Source organism: Paramormyrops kingsleyae, chromosome 20, assembly GCF_048594095.1.
Source record: "Paramormyrops kingsleyae isolate MSU_618 chromosome 20, PKINGS_0.4, whole genome shotgun sequence".
Taxonomy (NCBI): Eukaryota; Metazoa; Chordata; class Actinopteri; order Osteoglossiformes; family Mormyridae; genus Paramormyrops; species Paramormyrops kingsleyae.
In genome coordinates, this window is record NC_132816.1 from 11,257,155 (window position 1) to 11,271,666 (window position 14,512).

At 35.7% G+C, this 14,512-nt stretch overlaps 1 protein-coding gene across 2 annotated transcripts in view; it reads right to left on the bottom strand.

The window, feature by feature from the left end:
- Positions 1–4,044: 4,044 nt before the first annotated feature.
- The window catches only part of sorcs1 (sortilin-related VPS10 domain containing receptor 1), a 120,599-nt gene continuing 110,131 nt past the window's right edge, over positions 4,045–14,512 (bottom strand). Inside the window, exons 17-27 of one of the 2 annotated variants that reach the window (XR_002836549.2) lie at positions 13,351–13,464; positions 12,454–12,625; positions 11,665–11,851; positions 11,268–11,401; positions 10,632–10,755; positions 10,027–10,139; positions 9,550–9,684; positions 7,973–8,072; positions 7,789–7,894; positions 6,670–6,823; positions 4,045–4,250 (exon numbers count right to left, since the gene is read on the bottom strand). Coding sequence is in view for 1 of the 2 variants with exons in the window: in XM_023798746.2 (XP_023654514.1) it covers positions 4,195–4,250; positions 6,670–6,827; positions 7,789–7,894; positions 7,973–8,072; positions 9,550–9,684; positions 10,027–10,139; positions 10,632–10,755; positions 11,268–11,401; positions 11,665–11,851; positions 12,454–12,625; positions 13,351–13,464 (1,399 nt within the window). In the remaining variant the exon portion in view is untranslated. Of the gene's footprint in view, positions 4,251–6,669; positions 6,828–7,788; positions 7,895–7,972; positions 8,073–9,549; positions 9,685–10,026; positions 10,140–10,631; positions 10,756–11,267; positions 11,402–11,664; positions 11,852–12,453; positions 12,626–13,350; positions 13,465–14,512 lie in introns of both variants that reach the window. The other variant, XM_023798746.2, reaches the window with a different exon arrangement.

Sequence of the window (14,512 nt, forward strand, 5' to 3'; positions counted from 1 at the left end):
GCAAAGACCTTCTACCACCTCCTCCCTTTTTCTGGGAGGCAACCCTGCATGGATTTACTCTATTGAATTGCGCCTCCCAGAACTGCTACAGATGTCCCTTGACCCATCCCTAGGTACTCATCCTTTCTTAATAATTACAAAGTGTTCTGGAATTTTCAGTTCCCTTTCAACCACATAAGACCTACACTGAATAGAGCATGCATTATCTAGGGAATCTCTGGGTAAGCTATTTCGGATTTATTTGAATTTTAATAAGGCTAAAATCTATAACTGAGAGTCTGTGCCTAAAACACACTGTTACCTCAGTTGCTACAGAAGCGCCCACCATTGTGCTCTGCTTGTAACTGGGCACAAATTGTTATCCAGCCAGATTACTGCCAATCAGCCCCCTGCTGTCGTGACTTTCTTATCAGCTTGTATTCCTTTGTTCTCAACAAACATATTGTGTGTGCCCTGCTGTGGATAGACAATGGATACCCCATCTGGAGCTATTCCCTGCCCTACACCCACAACCTATGGGATATGCTACACAACCCTGTATAGGACAAGCAGGTATGGAAAATGGATGGATGGGTGGATGGATGGATGGATGGATGATGTCTTACTGTTGTTTAAACGCTGGTTTTCCCGACTCATAACTTGCATTCCTCATAACACGGCACGTGGAATTCTTGAATCTTCAGCAAGCCATGCTAACAATAATTTTATACCGGTAAATGCTGGAAGTTTTTAAATAAAGCGGGGATTTCCCAGTTAAATATCAGTAATACCTGGTAGTAAGATGGCAAATCACAAACACTTCATAAAAAAGAAACAGATTGCATGTCAGTGTGCTGTCCTTCATTTAACTAGCTCCAGTCATACCCTGTACAAGTGATGTTTTAGCTAGACCCCTTAGTAAATGATTCGGATCATTGAAATCCAAAACAAGTTTAAAAATCATTCAAGTCCCAAACAGATGTAAAAACATCCTCTTCCCCTATAGTGTAAGTCTGCTCTGCAATGAATGTTCTGTGATTAGTAATGTGTTACTGCGCAGCATTCAATAGCACTGTTTAAGCTTATATTTACATTTACAGATCAACTGTTCTGTACTTTATTCCATTGTCTATTTTAACTGCACACTGTGTATTGGGTATCACTTAATGGATTTAACCAGTTTAAACCGGTTTTCAAAACCCCATAATAGGGTACTGCTGAGTGATTGTTTATTGATTTGTAAGTGTAGCTTCAATGCTGTCCGTATTATACGCAAACATTACTTTAATAAAAAATACTAAAATTATTTTCCAGGAACAGCTGATATCCTTCATATTCCATGAAAAAAACAACACTGGCCGTGCACAAATACAGACTTTGTATTAAAAGTATAATAAGTGGAAATGGAAACATAGTAGCACATACTTGTTCCATTTTAATAAATATGATTGTAAATGCAACAAATAGAAACAATTGCACATGGAACAACTGTAACTAAAACAAAACACAACACATCTAAGTATATAGTATAAAAGCTTACAGTAACATTCTTTTCCTTATTCTACAAAAATAAGCTGACTAACTTTTGAAATGGGGCAAGATCGTTGTGCTTGTCCATGACTTTTTCACCAATTTATCAATATCTACATCACAGATGTCCCATAACACCACACACTTGCTGCATGCATAATGTTTCCTTACTCTTTTAAATGTGTGACTTAAGAGTCCAATAGTAGTGTGGAATTTATAAAGAAAAAGTTATTTAATTTCTGATTGATTTCTTGATGATATGGCAAAATGTAATCATTAAAATAAATGATTATAAATGCATAAATTATTATACGGCTTTTGACCAGGAAAATTGGCATTTTTATAGAAAACAAAGTGTGAATTTAACAGTTTTTCTTGCTGTGCATTTAATGTTATAATCTTGGTTCCAATCAAAAAACAAAACATAAATGTATAACACCTAGTGTTAAATTCAGAAGTTTCATTTTTAGCTTTTATCATACTGTACATCTAAAAAGATGATACTTTGCATGGTAGTATGCTTGTTCTGGACTAGGGAAGGTTCACATCACACCTTAGCACTGAAGCACTTTGAATATTATAAACATAAAGTTTCATAGTTTCTGGTGTTTATACTTTTCTGAAAGCCCATCACCGTGTCAGTTATGTTAATTAAACGAAATGTGTTAAATGGATGGAGAGCCAAACATTTTTACATAGTCAATTCTGTGTGTGCAAACAAGTATAACCTTAATCTCTACATTGTGATTCACAAATTAATTTGTTACCAATTTTCACCACAATCAAATATTGATTTGTACGTAGCTGGGAGAAAACTGGTTTGTAAAGTTGAATGAAAGGCTCTTCCATTGGTACTGATGTTTATATACTGTAGACAAAAAATGTAATCGGGCTGGATGAAATATGTAGCATTGTTAGCTCTTAGGTACATTTATAGTACATGTAAATTGAGATTTTTATATTTTTGAGATGATACATGCCTTCATCTGGGGCAGATGGACTATTCAATATAATTAGCATGTTTTCAGCCTTTATTACAGTAGCTGTTCTGAAAATCACAGTATTTTAGTAATATCAGTAGGCTTTGTTTGGCCTACATTTGAACAATCTCAAATGTGGTATAAATTTCACAAAATTAGGATGTGTCATTAAAATACCAAGAAGCTACGACCACCACAACGTGAGAAAAACTATGACCACATCAATCACTTAAAACTAACGCTTAAAAGTTATGGATATCGGGCTATTGTTGTGGTAGTTATACAGTACAACTGGAAATGAAATCCAGAATGAGCTGTTAACACATTTTCTTATTGTACATATATCAGGACCTCCTTACCAAGAATATAGCATGGTATTGTGCAAGGATCTTACATTGTGGAACATATTCAAAAGTGAATATTTTGTGTTTTTATTTTATTTATTTGAAAAGAATTTTAAACCTCTTCCTTCTAACTTTTGTGTGGACAGCTAGTCTGCAGTGGAAAATAACCATGTTAAAAATGAGCAAATGCAAGTATAATAAAATAGAAAGGTTACCTTTATGTATATTTAAATAGATTTTCTTCCAACAGATGTTTGTGAAAATTGTTCTTATATTTTGTGAAAATCAAAATATAATTACAATTACGTTAAAATTACAAATCATTTCATAATAATTATGAAATAGTTATTCATACCAATATATCATCCATTCTGGATATTTAATAACTTCAATGGCAATTTATGATCAGAATCTGTATGTTTCAGATGCGGTCTGTTCAGTTTTCCTTCCCAGTAATACTTTTTTTAATGTCATGTCAGTAATACTTGCAAAGAGAGTGTGTTTGTTAATGTTAATATTAACTACACAAAGGTCATTTTAAAAGTATAATATAAATCCTTAATTGATTCTTTTGTAACCTCTAGACCAGCTTCAGTCTGTAAAAGGTTTATAACTTGAGCTCAACCACTTGGCTGAATGTTCGCAGCTTTTAATTGCTACATGTGTAATATTTCAATAATGCTTTATGCTAATAAATATAGATTGTTATAGACACAGAAATACATAATGGGAAAAAAAATACCATTTTTATGAATAATCCATCAAACCGGCTTGTGTTTTGTGCATATTTGCACACAGACAAAAGAGAAACATAAAAATCCTTAAAATGCGAAAAATAAACAATAAAATCCGAATGGCCATTGTGCATTGTTGAACATTTAATGATAAAATAAATAGACTAAAATATCTAGTTTTCAGTTTAGTTAAATAATTTAACATTTGTCATTCAAATACATTTAAGTTTAGTTTGTCAATAAAATCCATACACATCTCAGAAACACAGTCATGGTTTACAAAAAAAATGAGTCAATTAAATATATTCTCATAAATTAAGATCTACAGTATGATTCTTGTTAGTGTTAAAGTAACATGAAGCAAACCTCATCGGCACACCAACATGTTTTTGTTCACATGCAGATTTTGCCAAAAGAAGTTTATATGCTTGATTTGTACAAATATATGTAATCAAAATGTATTATTTCATAGTGACATATAAAAAACCTGTACAGTTTATTCTGGTATCCACAGAGCACAGTTTGTGTCAGCACAGTCCAACATGCACAGGCATAAAGCTTGAAACCTTTGTGTCTGAATGGTTTGTGGGTCCGAAACACAACTGCATCTGACTTGGGTTCCAGAATTCAAACATTGACATAAGTAGGTATTTCTGTTGCAAATCTGATGTCTGTGTGAGGTTCTGTTTAGACGGGGAAGAAAAGGGAAAAAAGATCAGAATTATTCCATTTTGTTCTTCTTTGGCATTTCACTGCATAATATTCATTCGTTCATCTTCTACACTGCTTGTCCCTCATAGGGATGCGCGTGATATTTTAGGGGAACATGTACAGTACAAGCGGTAAACAAGACAGCTGCTGTTGCTGCTGGTGAAGAGTGCGAGACTGATTGAATCTTTTCAATATCCTTGTGATCCTTACAAACATTAGCCATCTAAATATATCTTTTTGATGAAATTTCAGCATCAGATTTTGTAGCTTTTCATATGTTTTATTGCTTTAATAATTTTACATTTTAACTACTGTATACTTGGATAGAGGGAAGGATCTTTGACTTTGGGTTATTAGCTTGGGTTCTAGGATAGCTACTTACTAAAATATGTCATAAATATGTTGCAAAACTTGGCAAAAAGTTTGTGTGCAGGGATGGGGTCTGTCTCCTCTTTGCTTGCACCACAAAGTTACCAAAGAACTCCATTGTGGGGGAGCAGCAAACAACAATGCAGTGATTTCTGCCACTGAAACAAGGCTCATTGACTGCAAACCATATTCTACAGTTTCTCTATATGGATATTACACGGCATGTAGTGGAAGATGTCCATTGCTTCCGTAAGAAGCCCAGACTATCCTATCAACTGGGCTACCAATACATTTCTTTGCTTTCGTTGCTGTTAAAGTTTTTGAATAACTACTGAAAGCAGTCTTAACGGTTTAAGACCATCTCTAGGTGTTCTTACTGGGCAAGTGAAAGTGCTTAAATGGGGAAATTGTATATCAAACCCCCAAGAAATACTTGCAGGAGTGTCTCATGGGTGTATTTGTCTTTTTTAATACATTGGATAAGAAACTGACGAATTCTGTCTGTCCTGAGAAATATGCTGATGACATGACCTTCACGAAAATCGTGACAGGCAAAGTATCTGGTTTATTTTAAGGTGATTCATATGCAGTTATTAAGCTAATATTAAGCCTAAAAACGTGAGTATAACTATGGTCATGGTCATCAGTTTTAGGAAAAGATATAGCAAATTTTATGCCACCACCACTAATAGTACAATCTGCATGTAGAACATGTTATTGTGTTTGAACATTGGGGAGGTTGCTTCTGACCTGGGGCCTGTATCACAAATTTTGATTACTTACTTAGTCAGATAACTTGTCAGATTTAAGGTACTCTGGGCCAAATGTTAGTGAACAAAGATGAAGTCCATTTGGTCCAGACCACCTTAAATCCAACAAGTTATCTGGCTAAGCAAGAATTTACTACCTCGGGATGGAAAAGTGTGTACAGTAGTTCTTCTCTCTGAAAGTTTACCTGTTGTTTTTAAGACCAGTTTTGAAATCTGAATCACCCATATGAGTTGGGTTATTCAAAAAACATATAAAAGATTTGGATAATGTATAATGAAGGAGTTGAGACATCACTGGTGTACTCCATACCCATGGCTGGATGCATTTGAAGTAACATGGAATTACACTACAGCCCATTAGTGTAGCAGTAGTTGAATTACACAATGATATTAAATTGTTCTCTATATTTCAGTGTACATTTCAGATATTATGACATGGTAATATAATACATTCATGGAACATTCATTGCACCTTCATAATGCATTCGTAGAACATTTATAAGCAGTGTCTAACTACACCATAACATCCTAACATGTTTTAAAAGCTTTTATATACATTAATAACAAACATTATATAACAAACATTACAATCATATATCATTTATTACAACTGTTTAGGTATGTTAGGATGTTAAGGTATACTTACATGTTGCTTATGAATGTTCTATGATTGCATTATAAATGCATTATGAAGGAGTACTGGATGTTCTGTGAATGCATAATGAATGCATTATGAAGGTAGCAGCATAGTAACAGTTCTATATTAATGTGTTTTAATGTGTTATTAAACATTTTAATATAAAAACCTGTATGCCTTTTTGCTCATTAAAAAGCAGTCATTTTTATCAACAGAATTTTCCTGTGGACAGTTTCTATGGTAACTTAATGGACTTGCCGTCCTTATATAGACAATATTTCTATGTGCCTGCTGGAACGTTATTAAATGCTCATTGAAATTATTTTTTTTCTGAAATAGTTTATTTTATTATTATTTTTGTTTGTTAGCCGCGGTATAAGTGAGACAGACCACTTCTAGCTGTGCAGTAATATGAAAATAATCAACTCCAACTCTGCTCGCGGCAGAAAGTTGCAGTTGATTATTTTCATACAGTATAGCCACACATCTTGTCCTGGTATTTCTCTTCCATAGTTTTTTGCATATACAATTCCAGTTTTAATAATCACCTAAATTTAAAAAACCTATAAAATAAATAATATAATACGTGTGGGTTGTGCTTGAAAGTAATATTACCTATGGCCTGTGTATTCATCTCTGCGTCCAGCAGTTCCAGAGAAGTCACCAAGTCCTTTTGTAGTTTTGGCGTCTCTTCCATTGGACTGACTGGACTAATCACTTCTTGCTCTTTTTCGTTCTGCATCTGCGCATAGACACTGATGCCTGGGATCTTCCTTGAGGAAAGATTCACAATAAGACGTGGATAACGAGAATTGCAAGATAAGTTAGTTAGGAAAGGAAGGTTAACGGATGCACAAATACCGAAATCAAAAAAATTGACTGTATCATCACTTGTAAATGGTTTAAAAGGAGAACCTACTGTAAGATATTCCCAAGGAAAGCAAGTAAGTCAGAAAAAGAAAATGTATAGGATATACAGTATGGACAATCCGTGCGTCTTAGCTCCTATCTGAACAGCCCTTTCTGGCCTTTCCGCGTACCATAGAACTGTGCCTGCATAGAAAGATGACCGCTTAAAAGTTTAGAAATGTCAACTAGCACATTCTCCATGGGTTAAAAATTGATAATGTCTGACATTTCACATTTGCAGAGAATGCTGAAATCAAAGAGTAGCTCCAAACTTAGGAGCACCAGTGCGAGTCAACATCACTGCTGATATTTCTAAACTTTTTCTTTTGCAATACTTTAACTTAAACGCATGCCGATAATCATGCGATAGTTTATGTCTAAAAATACTAATAAAAACTATTAACTTGCGTCTACGGTTAGGCATGTTCACAAATGGCTTATTGGGTCTGGATCATCCTGAGAAGCACAGAGCAGAAAGCGGCGTACAACCTGCACATGCTGTCACTCCATTGTAGCTCGCACACAGACTCAGTCACACGCTAAAGGCAATATACAAATTCAAGTGGACAGCGTATCTTTAGACTGTGGGAAGAAATGGAAGACCCGGGGGGAGATGACGAAGAACATGGGGAAGGCAGCAAAAATGGCACACGCGCAACACTGTGGCCAGATTCGAAGCTGATACCCTGCAGTAATGACTTGATAATGCTGTCTGATAAGGCAGCACTTTTAGTTATTCAATTAGTGAATTTCCAGTGAAGCATATTCAACATAAGTTCTATAAGCAATAAAAAAAAAAACAATATATAAAAAAGACCACATTACCTTTTGAATTTATAGACGACAAAGACTGCTAAACCCACAACTACCACTGAGAGCAGCATGAGCATGGCAGCGCCGCTGTGGCTATCAGTGGTGTCCACGAGTGGAGCTGGAGAAGAGGAACAGAGCAATTAATACGTCTTGCAGAGTTGCCTGTCAGGCATGTTGTCAAACAAATGGGACTTACCGGCAGACAAATGTGCGGCGTAGACTGTGACCTGAACCCTGGGCCGGAGAGTGAACTGTACAAGGTTTTGATTAAGGGCTCCGAGCAAGACTTCATATATCTGAAGAAAGACAAATAGGTTAGCATGTATGCTACATGCACATGTGTGTTATTGCTCCGTGTGTATATTTAGAATTTTTGTTTGAGCCAATAGCAAATTTTGTTGCATTTTTATTTGGTGGATTTTAATATTAATAATAAAGGAGAAATCATTTAGCGAATTGTACTATATATCATTTGATTCCAATTGACATATTAATTGACAGTTTTTTCAACTACTTATCCTAATCCGAGTCATGGCAGGATCTGCAGCACAGCATACAGTATAAGGCAAGGGTATATCCTGGAGAGGATACCAACCCTTGTAAGAACATGTGCAATCTCCACACGCACAGAGCAGAGACAGGATTCAAACTCACAACCATGGAGATACGACGCAATAGCGCCACCCACTGAGCTAACATGATACCAGCAAATAAGCTCTCTTTAAATCATCGATAAAGTAAAGGAAGAAAAATTGTTTCAGAAATATATATATATATATATATATATATATATATATATATTTACTCTTAGGTATTTCATACACAGATGGACATATACATACTATTAAAATAAAAGTACTAAAGTGTTTTTTTCCCAAATGCATAGAATTTGAAGAGATATGAAGATGAATACAGCTGGAAAGAGGAAGGCAGTTCAGCTCTATGTTGGGCATCCAGCTTATGATACATTAATTGTTCTAAAAGGAACCATGTCTTTGAGTCTTGTTTATCCTGTGATATATTTATTCAGCATAAAGTGTTGAACAAATATAATCCCACCATCTTCCTTTTTTTATATATATATGACTCACATTTGAACCATAAATACATCCGGCATGAACCACCTCAGTGCTTCATAAAAGATTGTTCGCATTTTGTGAAATAAAAACCTTTTCCGGGCAGAACATGGAAAATGAGTAAACATTGACATCTAGTGGTGTAGAAATGAAAAGCATGTTACTGGCTGTAATTATGCCTGGTCCAGCTAACGGTATCCAAAGACAGGCAAAGGTGATGAGCGCCGATGTGCTCACACTACATTTCAAATGTGACCTAATGAGTAGCTATTACGCGTGTACATAAAGTGCTTTATCAGCTAATGCCCTAATTATTAATGTCGGTGGTGATTTAATATTTTTATGTAGTATTCCAATTTTCTGTACTCAAAAGTACATTTCAATACTAATATAAAAAGAGACAAAGCAAATTTAGAAAAATTCTCAACACAAATATTCAAACAAAACAGTCACACTGAAGTATACAAATAAACCATGAATACATTTAAATGAATTGAATATACCTGACCTTCATCTGGTTAAATATCTTTAATTCATAACTATTTATTTAATAATAAAAATAATAATAATAAAATGAGAATTATTTCTGGCCTGTTGTTTTCCAAGAATAACCTTAACTCTGGCATGTGTGCATATTAGTGACAATACAGGAAGATCCACAGTGACGTTCATCCTTGATGATTAAATTATGTTCTACCTGATCCAAATGAGCTGAGACTGCTTCTGGTTTCCTTTCTGTTAAATCTTTACTGGGCAGAAGGAAGAATTCTGCTGCTGTAGGTAAACCGGGCAGGACCGCGACCAAAAGCTGCTCCTGATTGACTTCGGTGGCCTATTTCAGAAAGAAATTGACCTTTAAGCACTTGTCTGTTCTCTATCCTGTCATAGATTAAACCACAGTCCATGCATCACGCACTGTAAAATAGCAGTTATTTGTCATTGTGATTTTTGCGCATCGTGTGTCAAAAGTGAATATGAATATGAGCTGGAGGATGCGTGACAGTCCTCTTTAAAGGTATGTTGCTTAAGTGGACTTCAACTGACTTTCAGTCTAGGAAAAGTTCTGTGACCCACAAATACAGAAATGTAGTGTATAACTTTTGTTTAGTATACCGTATGGCTGCAAAGATTTAGTGACACAAGTTAATGTGCGTATGGAGCTGGAAAAACTTACTTCAACCATAGATTTCTTAATTACTCTGCTGATGTCTTGTCTCCATTCAGCAACATCAGGGTTATGTTCATCCAAGTTTGAAGAAAATGCTAAAAGATGTGACCTAAAATATTCTTGAACAAAGAGATAATAAAAGACCTTCTACAACATGCACATATCATACTGCATTTGACACAACATATGGCATTAATTAAAACGATTGAAACAAAAAAGCAAAACTCTCTACTGGTCAATTATACATGAAATAGTGTCTTATGTTTCTAAAACAACAAAGCTCTGCGTAATGGAAAAGGAAAAATGTCTATTATTTTACCAGGACATTCTGACCTTATTTATGCACCGGTTTAATTCCTAAGGGAAATATTGGGGTGTTTTAACCCATCAAACCCACACACGTTTTAACCTAAAATTTTGTTGCACCCCACTCCAGTGCAATTACATCCCATTTCTCTTCCTGCTGCACAGCTATGGTCGCCCGCTGTAAACTAATGGATGGATGCTGCAAGTTGGTACATTTTCAGGTGAAGTGTTTTAAATGAGAATTTCAGTTTTAAAAAAGACACATCAAAGACAACTAATTAAACAATAAGACCCGTAATACTCACCATGCACGACGATAGTTCTCTTGTCTTGCAGGATCTTGCTCCCAGCAGACACCTGCACCGTCACTGTGTTGATTCCTTCTCGGCTGAATGTAAATGCAACGCTTCCCTCAAGGGTGATCAGAGGCTGAAAATGTAGATTCATGAGTGGGCATGTGCGGATCTCCTGGGAAATGCTACTCTACCTGGTTAATGGTAGCTGGTAGCCAGAAACGAAAACACGGCCCTTCAGTACATTATGTGATTTTACTGAACAGACTAAGATGTCTGGTGAACTACTGTCACTCTCCTACCGACAGCATTTTATAAAAATGGTGATTAAAATGCAATATTTAAAATTTTTTGTTTTTGCCTATTTTGCAAAAAACTTTAAATCAACCTCGGATAAAATCAGATCAGTTTACATAGTGATTATTTTAGTTACTTAGAGGTGAACCAAGCATTTCTGTTATTACACATAATGTAGCATTTTGAGGGGGTTCTGAATTTAGGATATTTTATTGAAAATAATTGCTCACATTATTTAGAATTACAGTATGCACTACAGAACAAGTAACCTTCCACCTACTTATAAAATGAATTTAATGCCTTAATAACCATTTGAAGAATCACAGATAGAAATGCAAGCATTTGACAAACCTCTGTGTTATTTCCAAACCACCAGATGTAAGTGACTGATCCCACTTGGCTTGGCCATAAGACTGCTGTTAGATTCACTTCTTTATTCGTTACTGCCACAAAGGGAGCCGAAAGGTAGATATGTTCTAGCTGACCTATTCAGGAACAGACAAAAAAATTAACTATTCAAAGTTGGTCCCTTAAATGGGGAACTCCATAAAGTTAAAAATATTCCTCTGCAGGATACAATGCCATCTGTGTGTTATTTTTCATCTTTGGTACTCGGAGTAGCCCAGACCTTATTTGCTCTTCGGGTACATCAGATTGACAGATGGGATGGCTCGAAATTCCTGATCAATAACCCATTACTATTACATTTGTCACCCTCAAACACGTTGCAGTGGTCGGAGTGACTTACATGTTATGTGCAGGTAGAGAACCACACTTTCAGAGCCAAGACCGTTCTCCGCCATTGCAGAAACTTTGTAAATTCCAACATTTCGGTAAACGTGCTTGATTCCATCTTCAATGGAACTAAGGTTGGAGTACGTTACTGCATTGCCATCTCCAAAATCCAATGTGACGCTTGTTCTAGATCCATCACCCTGACATTGCAAAGACACAATTTAAAACAATTATAGAGTAGCCCAATTTAATGAAATATAAAGTAATAATTATTGACAGACTGCATTATTACTATTATTATTATTATTGGTAATTCTTGAATCATAATATTTCTCTGTCTAGCAACATTACTACTTTTTATATATTTTTTAAGTAGTTTTTATATATAGTACTTCGTACATTTACTGTGTAATTGAATGTTTTTCGATGCATGTGAAGGTGCAGCTGCTTTGCAATTTCGTTACAATAACACTAAAAGGCTCCTAATTCTATTATTATTATTATTATTATTATTAAGCAATCAAGTTATATATCTAAAAAACACTAGATTTTGGATAACTTATTTAAAAAATAACTGAACATTGCAACAATAGAAATGTATTTGTCTTAATCCATAATTATGTAGGAATTCCATAGTTTCCTTTATCATACCCACACAACCTCCTACACCTCCCATGCCTATGATTCATTATTCATGCAGTGATTGAATCGGGCACCAGCGTAGCTCTAACTGGTAGAAAATCTTCATGGCATGCCACTATTGCGATGTGCGCGTCGCATCTGTTAAACTTCAAACCATCACCTCCTCAAGAAAGACAAGAAAAGTGACATTGGTCCCCAGTGTAGCTGTCAGCTTTCCTTCGCTCGTGATGAGATGAAGGCCTCTGGGAGCTCGGCTGGGGCACCGCTGTTTCCTGGCGGTGTATTCCTCAATTATACCAGCGGTGCAGTTATTGGACACAACCTTCCTGTATCTGGCATAAACATCCGAAGACGTACCATGCGGAAAGGAAACAGATTATTATTCGCTCAATAAAGCTCAACGGTACCCCATTTTAGCTGAATAAACAGACTGATTCGTAACGGGGTTCTAAGGAAAGGACGACAGGTATTAGCGGTCACCAAGAAAGTTTGAAACGTATTACCTGGGAAGGGGTACATGAAAATTTCCCACTCGTGGGACTAATAAAGAATGATCTTATTTTATCTTATCTGAAACGCCAGAATAATATTGGTCTTCTGATGTTTCACTGTTAGGCTGACCAGGTCATCCATGCCAGGGAGGACATTTTGAGCTAGGACAGGAACTAAACTATAAACTATCATTTCAATTAAAAGGACATGGATTTCACTTAAGCACTGAGTTCTTGCGGCGTGCTGAATGGTCAGTCTCCTATAATGATTCATGTGTCACAAATGTTAAGGTTAAGGTTGAGTCTTTAAATCAAGGAAACAAACCAGCCAAAGCACAAGAACAACTGAACTATTAACCAAAGCACAGGAGCCTTTCAGTTTTGAAGTAGCCTGTAAAACCTAAAGTAACTCAAATTGTCCTCTCTGACATGGATTACTATTTATTACTTATCAATTTTCAGTGTATGCCTAAGGATCCATGCTTTACTGTGAATTGGTGAAAAAAAAAATCATGAGGGGAAAAAACAGACTAAGTATATTCATTATCAGGTTTCAAAATGCTTACCCCGTGCTATTAAGGAAAATGTTTCCAGTGGTACAGCTTCTCGCCATTGAAGATGGAAGAAACCAGAAGGATGGTGAGCACTTCCCATTGCTACGCCTCTCGTAGCCATAATCACTGCGGCAGAGGGACAAGGTGGAAAATGCCATGAGCAAAGGCACCTTCTGACTGTGAAGGCCCAGTGTCATCCTATGCAGAGTTTGGGGAGTTTCACTGGAAACCTTTTCCTGATCACCTCAACTTAACCGGAGGTTTGGATTATGTGCTCCTTTGAAGAAGTGGCAATTATTTATTGAATGAGATTTGTTTTTTACCTTAGGTTCAAAATAAATGCTTCACTGGACATTACATACATTTACTTGGCTAAGGTAGTAGGACATAATTATACAAATATCTAATAAAAATAAATGTGGATTTCACAATCAAGTTGCCATAATATCCATATGCAATGTCTTAGCTAAAAAGAGGCGACGGAAGAAAATAATTGTGAAATAAACAGACTATTTTAAGATGTAACATGTTCAGATGTCACAATTTACGCTTAATTAGCACTATGACATTTGCATACTTAAGCATTATATTTTTGAGTGAAAAAGATCAGACACTTCTAAAGAATTTTCTTCTACATTCAATTACTACAGTGTGCCCAAAAATAAGCCATACCAATGGAGTGTTATCTGAAACATCATAATCAGAAAGTATACTACATGGATGGCAACAACTCTGTATCCTTTAAGGGCCCCCTGTTGATTTCACATTTATTTATTTATTTGTTTGTTTGTTTGTTTAGTGACAAAACACGCAAATCAAATACGCACACCAAACCATTTAAAAATCAACTTTGGTTTAAACATTACAATGCAAGAGCAAATCAAATCTCCATCTGAATTTGTGCCCTGCAATTTGTTTTCAATTGTCACTTCCAGTTAGAGGAGCAAGCAGTGTGACATCAGCTAGTTTATACGTTTGCCTTCAAAAAATGAGCAAATACGAAGAAAAAACATAAACCTGGTGCATGTAAATGGAGAGACAGATTGGTGGAACAGCAGAGAAAAGACGTTATTATGTGTAGTTGTGCCCCTCTGATAAACTATTTTAGCCACCCCAGCTGTTAGCGCGGATGGATGCATTTACAGCCACTAAAATTTTATTATACAACAAGATA